This window comes from Gavia stellata, chromosome 1 (assembly GCF_030936135.1).
Source record: "Gavia stellata isolate bGavSte3 chromosome 1, bGavSte3.hap2, whole genome shotgun sequence".
Classification (NCBI taxonomy): Eukaryota; Metazoa; Chordata; class Aves; order Gaviiformes; family Gaviidae; genus Gavia; species Gavia stellata.
In genome coordinates this window covers 96,356,464-96,383,831 of record NC_082594.1, presented here as the reverse complement: position 1 = coordinate 96,383,831, position 27,368 = coordinate 96,356,464, and the positions used below count along the sequence as shown (strand labels likewise).

The 27,368-nt window shown below is 42.5% G+C and overlaps 1 protein-coding gene across 10 annotated transcripts in view; it reads right to left on the bottom strand.

Moving 5' to 3' along the window:
• Window positions 1-23,327, bottom strand: part of KDM6A (lysine demethylase 6A) — a 157,682-nt gene extending 134,355 nt beyond the window's left edge. For 9 of the 10 annotated variants that reach the window (XM_059815270.1, XM_059815286.1, XM_059815309.1 and 6 more), the window contains exons 1-2: window positions 23,158-23,318; window positions 22,836-22,899 (exon numbers count right to left, since the gene is read on the bottom strand). In XM_059815270.1, coding sequence (XP_059671253.1) covers window positions 22,836-22,899; window positions 23,158-23,318 — 225 coding nt within the window. Of the gene's footprint in view, window positions 1-22,835; window positions 22,900-23,157 lie in introns of all 10 variants that reach the window. The other variant, XM_059815342.1, reaches the window with a different exon arrangement.
• Between the last annotated feature and the right edge of the window lie 4,041 nt (window positions 23,328-27,368).

Sequence of the window (27,368 nt, the reverse complement as noted above, 5' to 3'; positions counted from 1 at the left end):
CAAACTTCACAGAAATTCTCTAATGACCATCTTATTTCTTAAAAAAATATCTATTTCTAGACTAAAAATTAAAAATTGTGCAATGCAAGTGGAATTCCACTGTATGGAACCCAAATCTCTAACCCGGCATTTATCTTGTGTTGCACCCATACAAGCTTTCAGAGTGACTAAATCAGCATGTCTAAGCACTAAAACCACCGCTTGTCTCTCAGAACCAGAGAGAAAATGCAAAAATCTTTAAACAATCAAACTGTTAGAAAGCATTTTATAAACCCACTGAGGTGCAAACTCCATCACCAGAGATTTGAAATGGGACAAAGTATTCCAAAAGAACAGACATGCAGTACTGCATTTAATATCAGGAAGTTCAAATGCCATTGTCGCCATTTATAAACCAGCATGTGTATGTGATTAATACACCAAATACCTTTGAAGATCTCCTTACGATAGATTACTGTAGGGTTTGCATTTAAAATGAAATAATGATAGAAATAACTGAATGATATACATTTCAGACATGTAAGAGAAGCTTTTATTTTTGATGAACATACTGTCTTCCACAGGATTCACTCCACAGAAGATGAGGTGTTTTGGTAAGTTAAGTATCTGACTCTTCAACTGAAGCTGTAATAACTCAGGCCTTTAGGTGAAGGATCAATTCCTATATTGTTTACAGTGACAGACGTCATCAATTTCAAGTACACATTAATGCAAAACGTTAGAAGTAACTTGAGCAGTTTTACAGGCAATATAATTTCCAAAATGCAACCAACTTAAGGCTGCAAAAATGCACCGAGACAGTGATCCAGGGCATAAAGTCACCCAAGAGTTTTTCATTAAAAAGACAGTTCCTTAACACTAAAAAGTTGACTGGCTTCCTTTTTTTTTTTTTTAAGGTTTTGAATGAATGGGGCATACCCATGTCTTCCATTTCACTGTCACTAACGTAATCTATCTTTGTTTAAAGGTTAAATTCACCTTCAAAGCAACTCTGCTCTCACTGTTGAAGGACTCAATGGCCTGATCATAAAAGATCTTTAAATTGCCAGAATACACCAGTGTGAAAACTGTAATCAATAAGAACACTTCTCAATGCAAGAAAAGCTTCTTTCCACGGAAGACGGGATTTTTTCAAGTATTGGTCCCAAAGAGTGCAATTAATCATCAGTAGAAAAAATATGTCATCAACACAGGGTATGTGGAAAGGTCCACACACTTTTACATTCACCTTCATTAATATACTTAAAATCCCACCATATACTGTAGAAAAATCCATGTCAAAACAGTATGTCACCATGAACAAGCAATTCCCCTGGAGAGGAAACGAGGAAAAGAGCAAAACAAAACAAAAATCTATGAACCAAGCACGACAGAGTTAGACACTGAATAAAGTTATGAAGAGCACATTGGGCACAACCACAGAAGCGGGAAATAAAAGCTCAGACAGAATAAAGGAGCGAGCAAGAGGGAACGTACAAGTGAGTGATGAAACCTTCGTCAGGGGGCAATGGCAGAGAAGGGAAGTAGACAGATCACAGTTTACTTAAGCCCTGAATGATGGCACCCTCTTCACAGCGTTATCATTCCATCCCCACTCCATGTGGCAGCACAACAGCCTCCCCATTATTACTCACCCAATACATAGTATCTCCACATAATAATCATTTCAATCATGCCAGTCACTCAGAGAACAAGTCATTAGTCCTCTGCAGAGAATGTTTGGGGAGGATGAAAAAATACAAAGGTGAGAGAGTTTACGAACATTTAAAAACGCACCAAATTTAAATCAAAGACATTGTCAATTAATCATAAAAGGCAAAGGGTAGCATGCAAGTGAGTCCCAAATATCAATCTTTTTAATCCCTTTATTTTAAAGTGTCAATTGTAGTACAAAAGGTTCATTTTTCATAGCCTTCTGCAGTCACAGATTTATTTATATCCAAAAAAAAGCAAAACCCATCATTCTGGATGGCCTGTGGCCTGTCCTGTGGAAGCAACAGGAGGCATGTAAGCTTTATGCTTAAGCTTGGAAACGTGAATAACACTTGCACATACAAGAGAGATTATTTATGTTGTCTTCAGGCCACAGATGGAGAACTGGTATCTCATGAGATGCATGTGGCTTACAGGGAAAAACTCCTAACTAGTGAGGTATGTGCTGCTATTCAGCGCATGGAAAGGCTGCAACTGCTTTCAACTTGTTGGTCAATTAGCACCAAACAGCTACGGGAGAACAAGCTCCCCCAGCCAGCACAGTCAGGGTCAGGCAGCGCTGACGGGGGTCGGGAGAAGGCAGGCAGAGGGCAGCAGATGCGGGGGGGGGGGGGGGGGGGGCTTCCTCTCTTATCTGTTGCTCCTTCCTCTCCACATGCTGAGCATGTGGAAGAGCTCCTTAAGTGGAGTCTTTGACAGCTGAAGACAGGAAGGCCCAGCCCTGCAAAAAAAGTAGAACCAGGAGGCATGCAAGTGAGCCAAGGAGACGACAAGAAGTCCTAGAATCAACACAGGAGACAGGGGAAAGCACACCTGAAGCGTTACAAGTTGAGGGCATAAAATTTAATAGGACAAACTGCACAGACCTGACTCTTAATTTATGCTAAGAAGAAAATAATACAGTATACTAAAAATATGTTCGAAATTTTTTTTGCTGAGACATAACTTGAAAAACTGAAAGTCTTTGTGCAATACTAAAATCACATTTGCAGCTTCTGTTAATTTTATTTCCTTGCCTCTCCAGATGTAAAGACCTGGCTGTTAACTTTATGCTAGTCCTTTTCACACCTAAGCAGACTAAAAGGAGCAGAACCTCAACTCCATTCTCCTTATTGCCGTAACACTTAACAGTACAGTTACACTGAACAAGGTGCAGCAGGCGTAAATGAATTTGTCAGAATTTATTCCTTCTGTGTAGTAATGGAATGAGATTTGAGACTCTGGATCACAGACTTCTGCACTTGTTTCACATACAGTTCAACATGCTTTCCTTTTTCCTACTAGTCAGACCAAGCTCTACCTAAAATCCATTTTCACAGGTATTTAATACTGTCAAAGCAGCACAAAATTCAACATAAAAGGTGAACTGCTGTAATATTAAGTGCACTTATTGGTGGTAGCCTATCATTATCTCCCTAATTTGCAGTGATACGATATTGGCCTTTGGACCGAATTTACAGTATTATTTTAGGTCTATCAACTATAAATGAGGTGAGGACATTACAACTTGAAAACACACCTGTCCACATGCCACAGATAGATTTTTCAAAGGTAAATCTAGGAGGCATGTAGCAGTAGAACATTAAACAACCATATAAGATCCTGAACTCTGCAACAGGCTTATTAAAACTACTCAAAAAAACCCTCAAGCACGTTAATTATTGGATTATGAGGCAACAAACCCAATATGAGTATATGCTGCCAACATAAGGTAGATGAAAAAAAGCATACACGATTCTGGAGTTCAACAGAGGATAAATTTCCAACAAAGATAAAGGTAAGACGTCAGACCAATAGTCAGTCTAGCACAGCATCCTGCCTTCATATTTACTTCAACAGCACATGTACTAAAACAGCAATAATAAAAGATTAGCACAGCTTTTACATGAACACACATTCTTGGAAAAGAAACAAAAGAAAAAGCTTAGCATATAATAATATTTTTCCTAATACTTTCCCAGACTGTAGCAATTTAAGTTTAGAAACTTCCTGGGCACAGGTGGTACTGCTGTTCTTAACAGCTCTTAATGGATTTTCCTTCTATTAATTTGCCCCACCACTTTTAAACTCATTTAACATGAACAATATTCGGCAGCAAGCAGTTTCACAGATTAACTGCAAGGAACCATCTTCCATTTGTTCTGAATTTGCTTCCTGGTACTTTCAGTAGATGCTCCCAAGCTCTTGCAGTAGAAGAGACAGCGAGCAACCTGTTCTAAAAGCACAAATATTAATACCATCTCAGCAGATGTGATCTACAGCATTCTATACAATTTCCCTGTGTTCAGAAAAGATAAATAAATTCAGAAGAGAACTACAGGGATAAGAGGAAAGAAGAGTCTCTCTTGCAAAAGGAAGTCAAAGCTTAAATCATTTAACTTAGCAAATCAAAAGCTAGTATGATTATTTTCTACAAGCACCAACAGGACAAACACCAGGGAAAGAGAAGAGCTATTTCAGCCTAACAACAACATTGACAAACAAATGTGTATAAATATGGACTGAAAATTTAAAAAAGATTTGAAGAATCAGAAAATTAGGATCTTGCATAGCATTTAAACAGAAACAGTAGAGGCAAAAGAGCCCTTTTAAGTATCTATGCATCTGCGACATAACCACTTGCAACATGAATGAACAGGCTTCAAAAACAGCTGGAAACTCGCGTGTAAACCTACGTATTCTTTTCTGTTCTCTTTCAGAGACTCTACACAGGATTTCTGAAAGCAATTTCTATCTGAGTGCGACAGACCAATACCAATTACTTACTATAAAGAGCTGAATTGTGAAACAAAGGGCTTATGCTCTTGAAGCAGTTCTGGATAAAAGTATTTGGGAAAGCTCGGGTAAAAGATTGAACTAACTTCTTAAGATTTTGAACTACAGCATCCCTACTGTCCAGACAGGAGGCAAACACACTGTCTGTAAGTGGAGAGTATAACTACAGACCCAAAACATACAGACAATATTTGAAATCTGTCCAGCTTCAACAACATAAATACATGTGGGATTCAGTGCTCGGATTCTGTCTAGAGAATCTCAATTTTAATTAATGAAGGAATGCAATTTTTTTTAGCAGATATATTTAATTTATTAAGAACCAAACCCACCTATTGTGGTCTTTCAGATTATATTTCGGCTTTAATTTCAGCATTGGTCTAACAAAACAAGTACTCACACTGCAGGTATGTCAGTATCACCTAACATAACAACTGAAGCTTCCCGTCCTCATACAAACTAGCTTTCCTTTACACAAAGGTAACTGCTTTTCAAAATTCATTTCCAAAATCATTTTCTCCTAAATTTGACAAGAAGTTTTAGTTCAGCAACTCCCCAGAAAAGAAAAACGAAAAAGAGTAAAATATTCACAAAAAATCAGTAGCATTACAAGTTCTGTGATATGCTTCCAAAACTTTATGTAGAAAATTAAAATGGTTTTGAAGAAAAAAAAATGTTTATGAATAACTTAAACAAACAAACAACAACAAAACCAAACCCGTCCCTACCAAACCGAAACACCAACAGAAATGAGACTGGGTATCACTTTTAAAATAACTTTTGATGTCTCATGCCCAGCATACATTGCCACCCATACTATAGTACCAAAAGAATGAACAGCCCTCTGACCTCAACAGCTATCAATAATATGCTACAAGAAAAACAGGCATACAGAAATTACGGTGGTTATAGTAGAAAAGGTATTTTAAAAAGTTTTATAATGCTACGTTACCATCTCAATTTCTCTAAAAGCAGTATGTTCCAAGTAATTGTTCACAGCATTTTTTTTCCAAAGATGTTTCGCCATCCACATTCAAACGGGTAAAAGCACGCAATTTATTTTTTGCTGCATCATTCATCTAGTTAGTAGGCTTCTAACTCAGACTTAATCTTTTTTCCAAAATATATATAAACAGCCAGTGTCACCTATTATTTTGAAATATTCTTAGTTCTCATAAAGCCCAGGAATGCCAATTTTTCTCTCCAAAACAGAAATGTTATCAACAAGATCAGAAGCAAATGACAAAAGAAGAAACAGATCCAGCAAAATGCAGCATTACAGTTGGATTCTGCTGTCATTTTTGTTCAGGACCCAAGAATCAAATAACTAACTTACTACCCATTTTCATCAACCCAAGTCTAAATCTGGCATGGTATTTTAGAATTTGAAAAGTGCTATTTTCAGTGTTGATGTCCCAATGTTACTATTTGCCTTCACTATCAAAAAGCTATCCTTGTCTAAAGCTATAGCTGTATGACTATAGTAAAAGCTATGGACAGTGATATTATCACTATTTTTGTAAAGTTTATCTGAAAATGTAATAGACCTTTTACATAGAAACCTTAGCTCTGGGTTGGTAAAACAGGCTTTCAGAGTGACATGCTAAGTATAAAAATGCTAACTGAAAAGACCTTTGTCAATAAAATTTAACACATAGTTTGTTAGCAAGTGGAATCTTGTGTGAGGCCTTCCAGAAGGTGTAGAGCAACTAAATAACATCCTGAAAACAGGAAATACATGTTACCACAGTTCCGTCTACGAAGATCTGACAACAGTCACTGGGCAGCAGCTGTTAGTACTCTAGCTGCATAAGGGGTAGCTGTACTCCACAGTCAAGGTATTAAGCAAGAAAGTATGAATTCCTATGCTGATAGTGATGCAATGCAGAAAGACTTTCCCTTGAGAAATGTCATGAGCCTGACTGCTAACATGATCAAATGAAAGAACACTTGTGTGCCTCAAGAAAACCACTGTGATTTATTTAGCACTGCCTTGTACAGGCAGGAGGAAGGCTCAGGGACACCTAAGCCACTGTGACCATCCGCAGTTGCATTAAGACGAGGATGACATGCAAACCTTAAAGTTGGTGTAGAGAGGTAGATCATCAGATATGGGAATAAAAAAAGTGTAGAAAAAAGCAGAGCTAAGTCTTCTGGAAAGCAACCTAAGAACTGAACAATAGGAATGCCATGGGCAGCTCCTCTTCAGTTGCAGACAGTGGCAAAATGAGCACATACGCATTACAGACTTAAAAAGAGGGAGTGTCACTCATGGAAGTCAGAGTTAAAGTTATGTCCATAGGCACAACAATTTCATTCCCCAGTTTTAAAAGTCTTGCTAGACCAGTCTGGAAGGACGCAAGATACCACAGAATGAAGTTCGCTGCTTAAACCAAAATTTTGTGCTGTTAACATGGAATTTTCAGGGGAGGGGAAGGACAAAAGAAATAATCCTTTCTCTTACTACAACAAAGTAGTTGTATTCCAGGGGGACTGCATATGGCAAAGCCGCCCCTAGCTAAAGGATACTGTGCAATTCTCAAATATCCCTACCCTGTCCTGAAAATTCTGCTATGGTTTAAAGGGACTTGTGGGTTGTGCATTCAAAACTCCCCTTCAAAAAACTAGGCTTGTAACTCATTCGTTTCCAGGACTCATTTACAACCACTGGCACTCACCTACTCCACGACCTCATGTGCCAGACGCAACCAACTGCTCAGTTTGTATCTGACATACAGGTTTGCAGGTGAGGCAAGTATCACACACTGCTCCACGACAGTAAGAGGTTTGCAATTTAGTGCCACGTCAAGACCAAAAAAGAATGCTACTAAAAGGTGTACTTCTTAACCCAAGTTTAGCATTGCAAGCCTTCTCCATCCTGTGATCTCCTTTCCCTCACCTACCACATAGCCTGATGGAAGCAAAACCTTTCATATTTCAGAGGCCTATATTTAGAATGCATAATTAATGGAGACATTTATGTCCCAAATGTGGGCTACTTCCCAAGGTCTTGGGAGATCCTCCTTCCACTGGTTACAGTAATTTTAAACATGTGAGGAAGATAAGCATGTACCTTCCCGATTTAATTATGTGGCCCAAGCTATATGCTACCTCTGACCCTGCTGCATACCTGGGCTGTCTTCTCTACCTTGTTGAGACACCCCCAGAAACACTATTTGGCTACTTACTCTTTCCTGTGTTAGAAATCTTCCCACTACTCACAGTCTGCTGCCACCCATCTGCCCCTTCTTCCCTCTCCCCATTCCAGCCACACACTTTCTGTTATTTTTCATTCCAGAAAGTAAATATAAAACTAATTCCACGGCCTACACCTGTTACACATGGCAAAGTCTCACAGGACAGTTAAATTCAGCTCACTGGAGAAAATTCTGGGTAACCGTATCTACAAAGCTTTTGCAGTGGTTCAGATATATGCTTATAGGGTATGAAGGCTCAACATTTCATTCACTGAGAACACAGAACGTAACTCAGACCTCTAAGAGCTCAGACGTAACACTAGTCCAAAACCAAAGGCTTTTACATAGTGCCTGCATAAAAGTAGCTGATACTAAATTAAAGCTATTTCCCCACAGGTAATTCAGGCTATATGCACAAAAATAAAACACTAAATATTTGCATGATAGCATCAAAGAGAAAACTGTTGAGGATCATTCCAAAATATATGTGTATATTAAAAAGTGCTATTACCATAATTAATTCTTTTTGCATATTTGTTTGTATATTAGTTGAAAAGCAGAGTAGCAGACTTAAGGAAAGGCGGAGAATTAAATTAGTAATACTGAAAATAAACATTGACACTAATTTTTGCAGAATTAATGAGTACGTACGTGCCTCCCCCTCGCCCACATCCTTTCGTATCACTACATGCAAACTTATGACCGACAGCTCACACATCACAACACTTATGTGACAGGGGACTAGGTGCATACAGAATTTAAGATAAGCAGAGCTAGAAATGCTGCGAGGGCCGGGGGGGTGGGGGGAGACGGACGGACACGGACACACAACAAGGGGACACATATATGAAAAATGAATCAGTTAACTTGCTGGACAGGTTAGGAGGCCAACATAACACAAATAATAGAGCTTTAAGCTTTAACTGCTTCTAGCCAGCAAAAGAAAAGACAACTTATACAGATCTAGAGCTTCATACAGACATGTAAGTGCAACTTCATGGGCACTTTTCTGCAGTAAATGCCACTTGGCAATGGAAACTTCACCTCTCATTTCAGCTCAATCCCCTGAGCAAGTGCTGTGCAATAGTGTCGCCCAAGAGGTACCCCTTCTCCAAAGCTAAGGGAATCTTCCTTTAAGTTCTACATGCAAAGCAAGAGGTCCCACCAAAGGGATAATCAAATACCAAGATTTTGATATATGCAAAGGAAGGAAACCCAACGTCTCATTCTTAATGTGCGTTTCAAGGAGTAATACAACTCACCCTTAGACTAAGAGCCAAAATTATTCAGAAGCAGCAATTTATTTTAATTCCCTTATCTGACTGTGGCAGGAAAGGTAGTGTCATGGTACCTGCCCTACTCATTTAGTGCCTCTTCTTCAATTCCTAAACAAAACGTGAATTTGTTCTACTTAAATGAATTACCAATTTAATGAGCAATATGTTAAATAAATGTTGCATCATCTTAAGAATGTATCTGTTGTTTAATAATGTTCTTCTACCGGCCATCTAAGTATCACTAGTCATTCTTCCTACATTGCAGTTTTAATGCATAAGGTATATTTTCCAATGTTTTGTCCAAACCAAGTTAAAAAGCAAGGAAAAACATAGTAGCTTATAATTAAAATGTAAGTTGACACAACAGCTGCAACAAAGAACTTGCATAACTTGTGATAGACCTTTTATTAAGGACAACAAACAATGGCTCTGAAAAATGTTTCTTTCCTTATCACTTCACAATAGTTTTCATCATCTAGAGACTATTCCATCCTAACCAGAGTCAAATCCTGCGTAGTCATGGTTCAGTACAACATCACATAGTTCTTCCGGTCATTTGAGATAACAAAGAGCAAGATCACATCGACCTGGGCTCTAAATTACGTTACTTGCAAAAAGATTTAAGGCTGATCAGAATTTTTCATTCTTTAGAAAATACAGAATATACTGAAAGCTGAGATTAATACAAGTAGTATCACAACAGCACATGAAGGCCCCAGCTACAGATAGCATTGCTGTTTTACAAAAATCAGCTCTACCACGTTTTGTCTGCTCATACACTAAGGTACAAAAAAAATCATACACCTTGGTTCAACCCTCCAAGCAGGGTAACAGTAGAGATCTCTAATGGGTTTTGACTCTGACATTGCACATAACAGTGCGATGATGCTAACAGAGTAACTTCTGTCAGCATACGCTGTGTAGATTGCTGAGGTAGAGAAAACGCCAGCACAGCTACAGCAGCAGAGACTACTGTCCAACTGAGAGCCAAGTGTGAACATAAACACAAAGAGGTTATCTGAGTTTGATAGGTCACTCATTCTTAAAACCAGGTACCAATACGTACACATACTGATAACTACTACTCTTCAGTAAGTATTTTTTTAATTTAGAAAAGAGCATCACTGGCAAACAAGGTGCTAAGCGAAACAGGTAATCTGCTTATGAGAACATATGCGTTAATTTCAGCACTGACATGACAAAAATCTGGAAAGGTTCTCAAATACTACAGAAAAATCAGGAAAATGAAGTCATTGGAGCAGGAGTGTATTCCTTCTCCTTTCCAGCTGCCTGAAGCCTGACAGACCCTAACCTAGTCATTAATGAATTGCTTTGAATCAGTTTGTTCCATTTTTGAGTTCTGATTGTGGAAGTGAGAAAGCCCTGAGGAAAAAGTTGTGAAATGACCTGTATTTGGAACTTGTTTTCCTGTTTCAATCAGTAAATATGCATATCTGCTTACCCACTCCTCTTGAGGCACAGTTTCCTGGTGTTAGGAAATTCCTACCTACCTGTGCTGAAAAATCTTTAAAATAAGTGAGTTCTAATGCATTGGAACCAGTGCCGCACTATTCAGGAAGTTTCACTCTAATCTCATTGCTTAAAAAAAAAAAAAAAATTAAAAAATCGAGAACAAATTAAAAGAATCTCTGAACAGCAACGAGCGTTCTCTAGAAAATCCCTGCTGCTTGTCTGGATAATCTAAAATACCTTTAACCACTAAATACAGAAACTGAAGCAGAGCAGTCAGGCAAAACCCATAGAGAGCTGGGGAGGGGGCAGGTGGTGTTGCCAGGGCTTCTCAAGCAGCACAGAAGTCCTAAGCTGCTCCTCAGTTCCACAGGTGCCACATATACCCTGAATCCTAACAGCTTCTTGTGCAAAATGAGTGCTCTTACCCATTTTCACTTTCTCAGGAAGGTCACTTTCATCTAGAAATCATAATAAAAATCACCCCTTCCATCATTCGCTGCAACTGAGTAGCAAATACTGGTCTAAAGCGGAGGGCATAAACTACTCCATTCTTTCAAACTACCAAGGACTTAGCTTAATTAGCAATTAAAAGTAAGTAGTACAAAACATTTCTTTCTCACTGGATATAATGGAGTCATCCTTGTTCTCAGATTTTTGGCCACAATGCAAGCAAGCTCGAAGTTTGCAACTGGCATTACAGGAAAACATCCTACCATCCAAAAGCAAAAAGCAAGCTGCCGGGGGGGAAGAAAAATCAGCTAATAAAGAAAAATACAACTTAAGATGACAGCATTTTTACTGGCAGGGAATAAACAGATTGAGATATTCCAATTCCAGCTTTTGCCTCATGCAGTTTGGAACACATCTACATTCCCAGATTAACTGAAGACAATCTTCAAGATTAGGCATAACAGCCCTACGCAACAATCATATCTGTATCACACACAATTATGTAAGGAATCCTTACACAACTTTCCACGATTCTTTCAGCTGTCCCAAATACATCCACCTCCCCTACAACAGGTTTCCATGCTACAATACAGCTTTTGCTGTGCTTTCTATTCTTTTTTTAACATAACAAGTGTCTCCTTTCCAGGTTCCATTCAACCATTAATACTTTTTTCAAATTATTTGTAAAATAAATACTTTTAAATAAACTTAAAATTGTCTTTTATTGAGACTACATATAGAAAAAATTCCCACCAAGACAGCAAAGATGGACAGTGTATAACGAATCCCAGAAAACTGTCAAAACTCATAAATTTTTTACCACATGAATTTGTCAGTTAATGGAGCCCTTTTAAGGTTGAAAATGAGACCTTATTCTGCTCATTAGTTAACATGGACTCCAATGGTCTCTGTGATCTCATCTTACTCAGGCAACAAAAATGAACTCTACTATAAGCATAAACACCTCTTAAATCCTCCCCACATATAACCAGAGGCGGCATTAAAGCCATTTCAACTATTAATTTCCTCCACATAGTAACTAGAGTTAAGAAAGCCCTCCACTACAAAAACTTAACTTGCTAATTAAATTACATGTGCTTCTATGCTAAAGGTATATTCGAGGATTTTCATAACGACACCGGAAGACGCTGGCTCAGACATGCATCTCTCTTATACCGTCTAATGTTTAGAGTTTTGTTTTCATGCACAACATCTCTTTTAATTTATTTGCCCATCTCTTAAGCGAGGAAGAGAGGAGTATGTACTGTTCCAATTCAAAATTAGCTGAACAGTTTCTAACTAGGGATTCTTTTTCAGAAATTATAAAAAGTGAAAGCTATACTCACCCTTTCCTTTGAATTAAAAAACAAACAAATAACCTCATTTCTTCTTAAAAACAAGCAAAAAAAAAAAGGTTAAGAAGCAAAAAAGAGCTTTAAGCCTAATTTGTTGATATTTTTAACAGGTAACACTTGAAATCAGATAGTCCTTCAATGAGTTTTGTAGTCTCCCATCTTTGAAAATCTATAATGTTCAAGCATTAATGAAATCACAAATTCAAAGGCTCTGCCCTTCCAACCATTAGAATCCAGGAGAGGTTAAAAATACTCAGAAAACAACATGTTTCTGTGCACCACACCAAAGACTAAGAACGCATAAAATTTTAAGAACCATGGTGTGTATAATCTAGCTTTAGTTACCGTATTCGTAACATGCCCAGAAGCTCCACTAAAGTTTACCAACTAATGTACTCAATTTTCGTACTTCTTTACTCTTCCCAATATCATTCCACTTTTTCTTTCCTACCAGAGATTGCTTATGCCATACTTTATGATGTTATATAATGGCTGTTCTCTATCTTTCTTATCCTTCCACCTCTTTCTACACTTTGTTGCATTAAACTATACCATTACATTCTCTAGATCAGCATCATTCTCCCTCACACAGGCTTTCAATTCCATAAACTATTTCTTGCCCTTTTAACATATTCACCTACATCTTCCATACTTGCTCAGCTTGCTTTATCCTTCAAACCTAAAGGCAGCAACACATGACATGACAACAGACACATGACAGTTTTTGGCCTTCATCTTCACCTTGAGGAAAGAGCGGAAGCAGTAGGTTTCTTTACTCTTCCTCTCCTTGGGGTGCAAGGAGGGAAAAGGGAAGGAGCAGTAGAAGACGAAGACACAGACAATGCAGCCAATGCTTCTGTTAAAGGAGCAGCTTCCTCTACCACACCTTGCTTTTATTTCAAAAATGGGAGAGAGCAGAGGCACTGTTATATTCAGAACTTACAGCACATAACTCTTACTAAGCTTTTGCACACCCTCCACAAACTGTCCTCAATTTTGTTATCTCTATTTTGTTCCTGTTTACCTTGTTTTTAAAACCTCTTGAGGCAGGGACTAGCATCATCAAGAGCTTAAATGCTACTTTAAGTTAGCAGTAACAGTTAGATGGTATCCAGGAACAAGATCCAGGTAGCTGTTGGGAAGAATAAATATACTATGATTTCCAGTGCTCCCCGCCCCGCCATTTTGTCTGCATCACTATGTCACCCATTTAATTCCTTAGTTTCCTACTCTTCATCACATCTAGTCGTGTAAGTATCCTTTCTGAACCTTTCCTTCACTTCCTTTAAATGCAAATCTCTTCCTTTTATTATAAGACTATATTCTGAAAAACCTTCCCAGAAGACTGTTTCATCTCTCCTCTCCCCCAAAATCAGATGGAGGCCTGATTTTCAGTAGGCATAGGTTCAAACATAATTCATGAAGTACTCAACCTAGATCCCTCAGAATCTTTCCTTCATCCAGAGCCATGTCCGCAATGACATAATACAGATTCATAAAAAAGATTTAGTTTTCATCTACAGACCTTGTCACATATACTCTGACATTCTTTGCTGCTGCACATATGTTCAGATCTGAACCTGTCCTAAGTCTCCTAGTGGCAGACTACCTTCACAAAACACTAGGTCTTCCTTCAGAGGAGTAGTGAAGCTGGGCCACTGCGCTCATTCCATCCCTCCTCTCCAAGAAGAAATACAAACCTGGCAATGCGTGCTTCCAAAATATATGTAATTCCATCCCCCATAAGACAATAAGGGAGCAAACCTTTCTGCTTCAGCAATGGTCTTACAAATATTCCTTACAGGAACAGCGTCACGCGAAGCAGGACCCATCTTAGCCTCCCCAATCTATCTCTCCTAAAGTACCTGTACAGCCTTTTTTTGAGTCTGCACATTGAACTGTATTGGTTACTTTAAAACTAACAAGTTTTCCATGTTTACTATATTATTTTTGGTCTGAATCAGTTCTCCAGCCCAACTCATCGCACAGGCCCAAAAATGGTTTCACTAGCACGTATAAGAAACAACAGAGAGAGTACTTAAAATTCTGTTACCTAGACGAAAAACACATAAAAGTAAAGTCTTAAACTTCAAGTCACTATTCTAGTCTAGATTCTTGTGCAATTAAGTTTTCAAATAATAAGAAAATGAAAACATTGCTTAAATAAAAAGTTAAAATAGCAACTGCAATGGAAGTAACGTAATACTACCAAAAAAGAGACCTATTGGCTCTATTTTAAAAGCCATTGCACTGGATCTTTCGGCTAATGCTGAAAATTATATCCTGAAATTGTTCAGAATTTTTAAATTCTCAAAATGCAAGCAGAAATTTAATGAAAAGCACATTCACAATTCAATCTGCTTTAGACTTCAATAAGCAATCTACATTGAGAAGTGAATCATAATACTCAAAACACCACTGTGAGAAAAGAAAATGACTTAAAGCCATTTTAATAAACAACAATTAATTTAACAACTAACCACAAAGGAAATTCATATGTAGACATATAGTGTTCTGGTTGTAATTCACAACACACTTTTAGTCACTCCCTTTACAAAACTATGAATGAGTTCTTAATTCTATAACTTAATTAAACAAGCTTCTACTGTGAATGCTACGTAGCAAGTGCAAGAACGATAAAGGAAGCTATTTTGTCAAAACAGCTCTGATGGTAATCCATGTGTCCTCTTACACTCTAAAGTGGAAGTATCTGAGAAAGAATATTCTTCAACTCCCAAACAAACTTAAGGAGCTTTCTGTTCATTAACACAGTTATTTTATCTACATAAGATACACTTTCCTCTCATTCTTTCGATACAACCAGAAGTATTCAGTAAAAGGAGTAATACCTGATCCACTACAAAATGTTGACAAACAGAGGCTCATTTTAAAAATGTACCATTCAACAAACTTTGTCAGGTCTACAAGCAAACTATCAAATGGCACATCCTACCTTTGACAGTATCAGTACAACTAGTCTTGAAAACAAGCTTTGAACAGACTAGTTTTGAAACAGGCCAGTCTTGAAAAGAGCCCTTCCACAGGAGGAATTGCAACTACTATGACCATTTCTTTAATGTGCCTATCTATAAATCAGAAACATATAATAAAATGTTCAATTATTTTCTCCTGCTTTACAGAACTTCCCTGGCCCAACAAACTCAGGTTAGACTATATCAAACACAGTTCCTCTCTTTCCTTGGAACAAAAATGTTCTATAAGGTACCAAGATTATCCTCTCAGGTACACCTACACAAATCCTGGCAACCTTCTGTAGGACTCCATATAGGACCACTTACTTCAATTTTGTCTGGTTTCAACTACAAGGAAGTACTCTGCTAGCAAACACGATTATCACTGTTAACATTTGTAACAAAGACAGTCAACTAGTCTCTATAATGACACCCGAAGGTTAAGGAGCATCACTTCACCTTTTAATTGTGAAGATACGTTATTCAAATGTCACACTTCAAACACCATAGCTGCAGAACCTCACCAAAAAGACAGGTTAAAAAAGAAAGTAATTTACACGAGTTGTACATGTGAAATACAAGACAGGTGTAAACCAAAGGACTGGAAGTTGCATACATATACCTATACGCATTCAGAGTGAGCACGATAATGGCTCAGCTTCTGGAATTATCTGAACCAACACAAAAACCTGCCACCTAGCTCAAGTATGTATTTACCTCAGACTCACAGCCATCTGCTTAATTCATTTCTGCAGAAGCTGATCTAAGCCCTTTACAGCAGTAACTATTTTTTGCACAACTATTTTAGTATTCTCAAACTACAAATATGCACATTTCCTTCCCTTTCAGTCTGTTGAAAATACTGCAAAATCCCTCCAATTACCCAAAAAACGTATGAGTTGAGGACCAAGAAGAACAATGTTTGTTCGCTAACCAGAGATCAACCTGAAGTTTAACTCATGAATCTCTAAGTCTGAAAACCAAACTTAATTTCTCCACAGAATGCAAGTTTGCCCAATTCTCAGTGGGATAAATAAAGAACAACAGTGGGCTATGGCATATAATTCTGGTATTGTAAAGTCTTGTGACAAATGTTAATCAGTATAAAATCACTTTATAGCTGTAAACATTTTCCACGACTCTCCTTAATTTTGTATCATCTTACCAATGTAATGAAAACAAATGGTTCTACACACAGAGTTATCCAAGTGCAAAACATCTACTCTTTTCTAAAATGGTATAACAAACGTGGTATAGCTTTTCGATAATGCTTTCAACACTTACTTCAGATGGTATCAACACTTGCAGATAGTCTTACCTCTGTAATTATCAAGTCCACTCAACCCACTACAGTGAACAAACAGCTATAAAGGCTGGCAAGACGTAGTGCCATGCTTTTCACAAGCAGAAAGCACAACTGAATATTACATATAGACAAAAGTTTTAGGTTGCCTATTTCTTCTTCACATACTGTAGCTGAGATTACCTGTGCAGAAGTTTGAAAGCTAGAGTCCATGAGTATCATGATGCACAAATGGATCAATGGAAGGATTTCAGTGGTTAAATTACTGGAATAGAATTGAAGGAAAAAAATTGCGTTCCATCCTTGCCACAGGTTTTCTTCACACTTTCAAAAATAAACAGTTTATCAGAACCTCTATTCCTCAGCCGCTAAAATACAATAATATTTCTCTCTCTCCTTTATCCCGAATTGCTGTCCACCTCCTCTGTTTGATTATTAAGTCAGTAAGGCATGAATTATCTTAAGTCTATGCATACGTGTCACTTAAAGAAATGGACCACTTCAGCCTCCAGACTCAGTAGACCGGTACTGAGAAGCTACAATATGTAACATTTTTTCTGTGAGAAACATGAAAAGCTACTACAACAAAGAAAAATCTTGTATCGTATTCCCTATTAATCCTCTCCTGATAGCAAACATAAAACTTACTGGAATGCAAATACCAACATGCTAGCTGTCCTGCAATCTTAACTATATTTCTACAAAAGCATGTTGTTTGTAGAGATGAGGTCCATCCTTGCCTTTTCATTAACATATTAAAATGACAACTGTAACGTTTGTAACTTCATTGATTTCCTTGCCTCCGGGAAGTAGTAACACTGCACTTTAACTTAAGAAACATCCAAAACATTCAAGAATGTATGTTTTCAGCAATAAAACCCACTATTTTAAAGAAATATGCCTTGAACACTAGTTTTGAAAGTATCAAAACATGCTAAGTATCTCATACTTAAACAAAAAGTATTGTGTAATGTCCACTTAAAAAAAAAGTTGTGTTTAATACCAGATGAAGTACAAATATTGCAAACTTGTAACTAAGTCTTTAAGTACCCAGACACATAAATATCACATAGACTGTATTTGTAATTTCAAAGTATAAACAAGGTACAACCATGAACTATAGATTGTGTCATCCATTACACCTTAATTGGATCCTAAAACCCTACCCTATTAACATAAAGCCCAAATTGCATACCTAAAAATATTGATCTTAAAAAAAATCTATACATCAGTCCCAATTATCCAATAAACACACAACATTTTTACTTCAAACCTTTCCACTTTCAGACACCTTCAAAAAAAAGCTAGAAAACCCGTTCCACCCATAACACAATTTACAAAATTTTAACCAACTTCAATTGCTCCACAAGTTAGATAATAAACAAATAATAAGAAATGCAGAACGTATTTTAAAAAACCGTAAAGGAACAGCTCAGATATAAATTTACAGAAATTGGAGAGGCTGCCCACTTCCTGGAATGCTTTACAAATGTCTCATGATACTAATTCCCAGTTTCTTAATTCCCAGCACTGCCATTATATAAGGCAAACACTCTAATTCTTTTCACAGCAGTATTTCCTTGTTTTGATGAAAATAAATTAAGCCAAAACGTTTCCAAAAGTTGTTAAAAAAAATAACTTTATTACACCTAGACTAATCTGCTAAAATGTTTTCCTGCATAAATATTTTTCAAGCAGTCTGTTATAATTAAAACTAAGGATATTTAATTATAGATCAGTAGAAAATTAACATTAATGTCAACACTAAAGGGACAAAGTCAATATATACAAATTCGCACTGTCCGGAACTATTTTTAAACAAGCAACACCTACAATTATAAGAAAGATGAAAGAATACTGTCACTGTGCACTTACTTTGTATGCTTAATAAAAGCACAGATAATCACTTTCTTAATTTTGTCAACACATGTGGCCTTTACACAAAGGAAATACCATTTTTAAAATCAGCTAGAAAACAAAAGGGCTGCAAAACCACAAGAGGTAACACAGAGACCAAGAACTGGCATACTGCGTGGAACTACTTCATCTCTCTTTAAATCGCCTTCAACATCAATACTTTTAAATGGAAACATGCTTCAGATTTTGTCTACAGGATATGACAAGCTGATTAAACTCAATGAATAGGAATTAACAAGCATCTTATACCCAATACATTAGACCAGCTACACCAACCTAAATCTGTATAGAAGCCAAATAATTATGACTTCTGAAACAAAGGTTTGTCACTGAAAGAAAGTCAACTTTGGCTAAATACTGGAAGTACCATTAAAAAAAAAAAAAAAAAAGGAAGGAAGAAAGAAAGAAAAAGGAAATGCTTTGCAATTCATGTCCAATACAATGGATGTCCTCCCCATCCCCCCCCCGAAGTAATCTTTAAGCTTCACCTCTTGTAAGACCATCTTCCTGGGAGAAAGAGACATCAAGATAACAGCAGGGGGGTTTTTTTGTTTGTATTGGGGTTTTTCTGCTCCTCCACATTAACGTTCTTGTCAACTACAGAAGCATAACACTGAGCACTTTCTCCTATACAAGACTGGCTACATTGGATTTTCAGCATTTCAACCAGTTTGAAAGGTGACCTCTCTTTCAATTTCCCTCTCCTCGCCCCCAAAACCACACTAGCTGCAAACTATGATTTCCAAGCTCCTTTTCTGCAAAATGAATATAAATTTTTTGGCAACAGAAAATTCTGTTCCTCTGCCACACACACTAACAGCACGTACACCACTACAGGAAAGTTTGATTTCTTCTGGCTTATCACATATCCAATACATGGAGCAACAATACAATATTCCTGATCTTTCATCTGTATCTTCAATAATTCATAAAACTGTATAGATCTGATGTCTTATCTGCTCTTCTGATTTGCTACACCCAGCAGGAGGACTCAGTTTAGTTCACGATACTACAGCCATACATCCTACAAAGCAAAACTACCAAACAAGAAGGATTGCAGTCCAGACCTGGAGCATGAATAAAACCCACAACTACGTTAAAGCTCCAGACACGAAGCTTCCTCCATCCCTGAAAGAGATCCCAGATTTCTTCTTAAACTCCGTCAGGGTGTGGCTTCATTAAACAGGAGTTCCCACTGCAAAGGCTTCATGAAATCTCCTGATCAGCCTGCAAGTGGCTTGAACCAATGTGCTGCCTCCTGCCGAGTGAGCTCCAGTAAAAACCAGACTAGTACCTCCTCGTACTGAAGCACCGAATTTAAGCCCACAACAGAATCCTGCTGCTGCACAAGCACCTGTGCGGATAACGGAGCAGTTCCCCCAATACTTGCAACTTAGGACCTCGCCTCCCCCCCAGTCAGCCTCCTCAGACACGGTACACTGCTCCTACCACCTTAACTACAGGTAACCAGGGAACACTGTCAGGCGCTCGCAGAAGAGATGCTGCTACAGCCTCCCTTTTTAAAAGGTTCAATAGCAGGTCTACTATTCTTACATCGAGGGAAATACCAATAAATTTTTGCCTTTGTGAAGGATTCCTCTGGAAACATGACTCAATGGTTTTCCTTACCTGCTGTACTTGCACATGAATCTCACATTACTTCATAATGCGCTGCTTGCAGATTCTTAAATCAGTCAGTTAGGATTTCATAATTATGGAGTCTAGGGTCTTTGTTAGCTGTTGTTGCTTCCATGCACAAAAGGAAACATTTTGTTACTATCGCTGTAAAACCTATTAATTAAATGCACACATATATGGCCACACTTTCTACAATAAAAATAACTGTTACATGGAATTAAAGCAATTTGCTAGATTAATTACTCTAAACCTTCCTGTACAGTGTAGCCTGTATGAAGCTTCGCACACACAGAGAAGGAATTGTTTAAATAACAAGCATCTTAGAAATAAGAACGTCTTACTTATTGATAACAGTAATTGAAACACGTGCACATTCCCCAAAAGTAAAAAGCACAAACAAAACCGAACCCGGTTCAAGCCAAGAAATTCCTCTCAAACATCTTTGCACTGAACAGTAACATTTTCATCTTTCTACTTCCTTGACAGTCTACTGTTCTCAGAGACAAGTTTTATGAACATGCTTTGTGAGTTAGTGTGCAATTCATGAATGTCCAAAATACTGTCAGAAAACTGAGGTGAGATAGCAAAATATTTGCCATTTTTTGTTAGTATTCTCTGCGTGGATTTGTACATTGATACAGTAGAATAACCTACAATATTTCTAGAACTATACGCCAAAACTATCAAAATGCCCCAAAACTTCAGTCATCTCAAACAGACTGTCTGTATATACTAAAACTTCCATCAACTGGCATAAAAAAGAAAATGCATTATATACAAGAAAGGACTCAAAACTCAATTAATATGCTGAATTGCTGCCTGCGTTACTTAATTTTACAGTATGCAAAATAAAACTTAACCTAGTGATGTTATGTGACAGATAATCTAATTACATGTGATACTTTTATTTTCCATCTGGCATCCTTAAGCTCCATCCCATATATGATTCTCTCCAATATTTCCGTAGCCTCAACAGCATTCACAGAGCAGACGTTAATTCTGGTCCACTAACAGTTAACGTACATTATTTAACTGGTCTGACATGTCACTCCCCTACCTTTTTGATTTATCGGAAGAAGTACTTTCATAAATAACTCTGGAAATCATAAGGGAACCACGAAATTTTTTAAATATAAGCACAAAGAAAAGTGTACTTGCTTTTTCTTCCATCTCTTCCCCCTCCCCCCACGTGCTGACATTGAGCTTTTCCAATCATGCCAGAAATAAACATCCAAACGCAAGCGAGGGCCTAGGCTACCAAATTCAACACGCTTTAGAGTTAGGTCTTCAGATCAACCAAGACCAGCAACAGAAAAAAATCCTTCAAGTGAAAGTATCAGCATACAGCACGGGCACAACAATAGGACGAACAAAGTGTCAAACACAACGCCACTGACAGGAACTAGTCAGAAAGCAGGAACCAGAAGAACACAGCCCCCTGCTTCAACCGTGTGGTATTTTAAAAACAGTTCTACTTATTCTGTTACACAAACGCTTTCTTCACGTTTAGTCTTTAAATACAACTGGCAGGCACTCAGCCTGCACAGCCTTTGTCAATAGCTCACGGATGGGCAGCAGAACGTGCTACAGGTTGATAAGGACACCGGCGCTGCAAACGCCCTGCCTACAGCAGGAAAGCACACAGAAAGAACTTGCAATGCGCAGGAGAGTTTCCCTCAACGTTCACCGGGGGCTTCACGCTCCGGGCGACGTGCATATTCCTTCCCGGTATTCGTTTCGTGTTTACCTCCCCCCCCCCTTCTCTTTCTCCTCCCTGTCCGGCCATCTTGGGCCGACAGGAGCAGCCATTACTTAACTAAATGACAGGGCCAACAACTTTTCACAGAAACAAACATCTCTCTCAGTAGGCCGGGCAGGCTCCAGCAACCTGCGGGCCCTCCCGCTCCCTGTCAAGCCGCCCGGCGGCGGGGACGGCGGGGGGCCCGGCGGGCGGGACGCCGCGCTCAGCGAGGACCTGGCACGCTGGCGGCAGCCGGGCCCGGAGAGTAAACAAGTCACTCGGCGACGGGCTCCGGGAGGCGCTCAGCGCCGCGCCCGCCCCGCCGCGGCCCGGCCCGGGCCGGCGCGGGGGCCGCCCGCTGCCCCCGGCTCCGGGTCAGCTTCGCACCCCCCGCCCGCCGTGCGGCGAGGCGCACCCGCCGCCGGGCAGGGCGCGCGCAGCCGCCGGCCCCCGCCGCGCGGGGCGAAAATCACGAGGGAGGGTCCGGGGAGAGGCCAACGTCAGCAGCGCCTCGCGCGCGCCCTCCTCCCCCCCTCCCCCCCAGCCCCGGGCCCCCTCCCCCCGCCCCGCCGCTTGGCTTTTGCTCCCGGCCCCGGGCTCCGGCCCCGGCGCGCAAGCACTTTCCCGTCCCGGGGCTGGACGGACACCCGCCAAGTGTCCAGCGCGGAGCCCGCAAGGCCGCGCTCCCCTCGTCCCACAGCCGGCCCCGCTCGACTCCCTCCCGCGCGGGGGGCCGCGCTGACTGCGCGGGGGGGAGGGGGGGAAGGGGCAAAGGCGGCCGCGGCGCGTGGGGAGCCGGCGGCTGGGGGCGAGGCGGGGCGCCCCGCCGCCCGCGGGGACGTGCGCCCGCGGATGTGGCGGTGCCCCCCCCCGCCACACGCACCCGCACCCAGATGCACACTCGCACGCACACACTCACCGTGCGGACCCGGGGGACCGGAGGGAGGGGGCGGCTGGGCCGGGCCGGCTGCCTCCCCTCCCCCCCTTTCCCCCCAGCCCCCTCCACATCCACCCTCGCGCTTACCTTTAACAGCAAGGCCTTCGTTCTGGCGCCATCTTCATGAAGCCTCAGAAATCCGAAGAGTCGGCTGCAGAAGGGGAGCGGGCGGGAGGGAGGGGAGAGAGGCACAGGCGTTAGCGAGAGTCAGCCCCCCGCACGGGCAGGCAGGCAGGCTCGCTCCCGGCGGGCAAGGGCAGAGCGCGGCGGCGGCGGGGGCCGGGAGCCCGCACACGGGAACAGACGCACTCCCGAGCGGGGAGCCGCGGGCAGGGAGGGGGGGGACACGGAGGGAGCGCGGGCCGAGCCGGGACACGGAGGCGGCCGGGGCGGAGTGGGGAGCGGGTACCTGTCGAGGCCGGATAGGGCTTCTCTCTCCTCGGCTGTCAAGCTGGCGAAGTCCTCCTCGCTCTGGCCGCTCGCTTTCCCCGCCGCCATTTTCTTTTCCTCATCACCGAAAGGAGCAGCAGAGGCGGCGGCAGCGGCGAGCGACACTCCGCACGATTTCATGGAAACGCAGCGTAATTAACTCACGATCGCAACCCCCCCCCCTGCGCGCCCCCAACACCCCCCAGCGCCGGGCGGGGCGGGGTGCCCGACACACACACACACCACAACTTTTATTACAACAACAACAGCCGGCAGGGAGGGGGAGGGAGGGAGGGAGGGAGGGAGGGGAGAGGGAGGGAGGCGGGGGGAAGCCCCGCTGCTCGGAGGAGGAGGGAGGGGGGAGGGAGGGAGCCCCAGCGCTGGAGACTCGGGGGAGGGGGGGGGGAGGAGGAGGAGGCGGCGGCTGCTGCGGCGGCGGATGGCGGCGGAGCGGTGTTTACATCGTCGCGGCGCCGCTCGCCCCGGCGGCGAGGGGTGCGCGGAGCCGGGGTGACAGGGGCCCCGCCCGCCCTGCCGCGCGGGGTGTGTTTGCCGCCTGTACAAACTTCCCCAGCAGCTGCCCAAAGTTGTTGTAATTGTGTCACACAGCGAACCCCACGCCGCCACCGTGACCCCCCCCTCCCCGCCCGCCCGCTCGGGCCCACGCAGCCAATCGTCGCCTCCGCGGCGCCGCACGTGACCTTTGTTGACTTACGTCAGTCATAGCGCTCTTCCACCGCTGAGCTTCGGCTTGGTTGGCCTTCGGCGCCCGCCTCCCTCGCCGGTCCCATCCCATTGGTCGGCGACTAAGGAAGGGGGCGGTGTTTCAGGGATTCGCTGCTTATGAGAGGCCGGACAGGCCGTCAGTCAGAGGAGCTTTTCGATTACCCAGGGCCAGCAGGGTTGGCGTGCGCCTTTAAAAGCCGGAGGACGAGAAGGGGGGGAGGGGGGAGTTTTCGGGAGCGGTGGGTGTTGGGGGGGGCGGGCGGAGGGCTGCGCTCACGGGCGGAGTTGCGTAACCGGGGCTCCGGGCTGGGGGGTGGACGCCGCTGAGGAAGCGGGCCTCGCTACCGCCTCGTGGGTGGGAGACGTGCTGCGCTCGCCCGCCCTGCCCTGGCTGGGGCGCGGGGCGTGGCGCTCTTGGCACAAGCGGATAATAATGGCTTCCCCGGGCTGGCTCGGGCTGTGTGCGCTTGGGCCGGGGGGGGGGGGGGGGGGGGACGGGGAGGAGAAGCCGCCGCCCGAGGGGGTGGTTGGGTGGCGGGTAACGCCCGTGCAGAAGGGCGGCGCGGCCGAAGCGAGGGCAGACCCCGTGGCACAGCAGCTGAGTTCACCCGCCCTGGGAAGCGGAGAGGGAGTCGCAGAGGCGCCGGTGTCCGCTCTGCGGCTTTCGCCGCCCGCTCGCAGCGGGGCAGGGACTTTCCTGCCGCCGCTCGTTGCGGGCGCACGCGCCAGCCGCGGGGGAGCGGCCGTTAGCCCGCCCGCGCGGGCCGCGCCGCCAACGGACGAGCGCGTGGCGGGGCTCGAGGCGTGCTGCGCGCGGGGGAGGAAGGGCGATGAGAGGGGAGGGGCGGCTTTCCTTCGGGCGCCCCTTTCCGGGAGCCAGTGACAGGTAGAGCGGCGCCCGCCGGCGCGAGCCCCGCGGCGTCACGTGGGGTGGGGCGGGTGCCGCGCGACGGCGCTCTCGCGAGGCCGCGCGGCCCGCAGGCGTGAGGGCGGGGAGGCTGCCGGGGCTGAGCGCGGCCGCCGGCTCCCTCGTCCCAGCCGGGCGTTGCGTTAAGCGGCTTGGGTGCGGAGCGGCGGGCTTTCGTAGGCAAGCGCAAAGGACCGAAGTCGGGCTTCCGGGACCGTCTCACGCGTGAGTAAATCTCTGAATTTCTTTGGGCGTTGAGGGCAGAGGGGCTTTGTGTGCTCTGCTCGCTTCCCCTTCTTTATAAGGCCAAGCCTACCCTCGGCCTGCCTCGTGGCTTAAACGTTACCTGGGCGCCCTTGGTTCCTTGACCCTTCCCAGCTTACCCAGGAACTCCAGGGTCCTGTTTTCTCTTTGCAGTCCTGTTAATTTGCCCATACAGCCCGGAAGCTCTAGGGTTTTCTCACTGAGGTTTTTGAAAATCATTAGATCTTGCCTCTCCTGTGATGCCTGAGGAGATCAGCCTTCTGCAGCTGTGTGGTGGCACAGCTCGCTGTTCATACCCATTTTTGTGGAAATGGGTCAGCAACAGTCTTCTATAATGTCACTGTATCATGTCTCCAATGTCTAGCGAAAACCCTGTGACTGGGCAGACTTTTTCTGTCAGTTGAATTTCCTCCCCTCAGAGAGGGGCCTGGTTTATGGCTACCAGACGGTCTAAAGCATCAGTGAAGCTATTAACTGCTTTTGGGAATTAGATTAATACGGTCAAAGGCCAAACTATGCAAAGGATGTTCAGTCACAATGCTGCTGCTGCTTGCTGGTTCTATCCCCTCTTTTTTAATTGCAACCATCAAACCACATACTCATGAAATTCAAGCGTGTTTCTACCTCTGTAGGTGAACAGCTAACATTTATGTGTCAGTGAAGTTTTCCACATGGATCCTCAAATGTTTTCTGGTTGTGATGGCGTCTGTAGCACAGTGCCGAGACACTAGCAGAAGTGTGCAGGTCTGTGCTGCTTCCCAGCGTACTGATTGGAGATCTGGTCAAGGCAACGTCTTGAATAATACAAAAGACGACTGGAATTAGTATGTCTTTACTCCTCATAGAAGCAGAATCTTGTCATGTAGCCATGCTTTCTCATGCAAATGCAGTTAGAACAAAAAAGCACCTGAGTTTACAAAGGGTGCAGATCTTTATAAAACAGCCAGCAGCCAGGTGGTTAGAGTATTTGTATAAGAGACAGGTATTTGTGTTTAAAGTACTTTTGAGTTTAGAGTCCAGATAAAAAACAAGTTACTTTTTGTTCTGGGAATGGGCCATATTCTATTAATAGTGAAAACAAAGCTATGATCAAACATCTGTCTTCATCTGTATTTCACATGGCTTCTCAGTCACATATTTTCTCAGCAGCGCTTCCTTAGGTGCCTGACTCAGGACTATACTGATTGGTAATGTGCCAAAAATATGGTACTTCGGCACAGATTATTTCTGAGGATCTTGACTATGAGGTCTTATGTTTCCACTTTGCAGTATGCGGAGTATAAATCAACAGAAAGGATAGCAGACAAAACTTTCTCAGTACAAGGAAGGTAACTTCTAAATTACAAAGCAATTTAGGAGGCTTCATAGAAGCATACTGATGTCTTAGTTTCTCGTTATACTTTCAGTTGAACTTCCATGCACCTGAAGTCACAACATAATAGATAATAATAGATAATCTTACCCCTTGCATCCTGCCTATATTGCTTCACTTGAATTTCCAGTTGCTATTTTTCTTGTATTTGGACTACTGTTTGGGTGACTTAAGAGGTGCCGTGAAGGCCTATGTATTGTTTCAGCTCTTCAAGATGTATCCAAAGCTCAGCTTCTTTAATAATAGCAAGAAAAGCTTGAAAATCCATACTGAAACTTAACACTGCTTGCCCTTGCAAACAGTCAGAAAACAATTTTGGGAGCTAACATTGATATGCTATCACCTGTCTGAAACAGTCTCTCTCCTTTTGTACAAGTGTGATGCTGGCCTCCCATTCTGAGATACTCCTTCTGCGGTTAGCTTCCAGGGCATACGTCCTTAAATTCTTAAGAAGAAAGAAGGAAACTGCAGTGTTGTTCTGTATCTATCAAGTAGTAGTTAACTCGATAGGTTTTAGCTTAGTTTAAATTCTGAAGTCATCTGTGAGTCTCCAGAACCACTTTGCTACCTTCTGTGTGAAAGGTGTGGACTGATAAAACTCGTGGACTGAACAGCACTCTTTGGATCCCCCTTTCCTGTATGTTTTCACCCCCATTAATTTTCCATGCAGAGTTTCTTTGTGTATTCCTGTACACTGTGTAAACTGTTGCCTTGTCATGCTGCAAGGCTTGCCCAATCTGTGAAGAGACCGAGCGCTGTTAGTATGTGTACAGTTGCAGAGTGGTTTATGCCAGAGAGAACTCTGTGTTCCCAGTAGGTACTTGGCATGCTGGTCATTCTCTGCAGCTTGAAATTGAGATGCAAAGTTGATGTGCCACTTCTTGAAAAGTAATGTTAGAAAGAGCAAAAGCTAGTTCTGGAG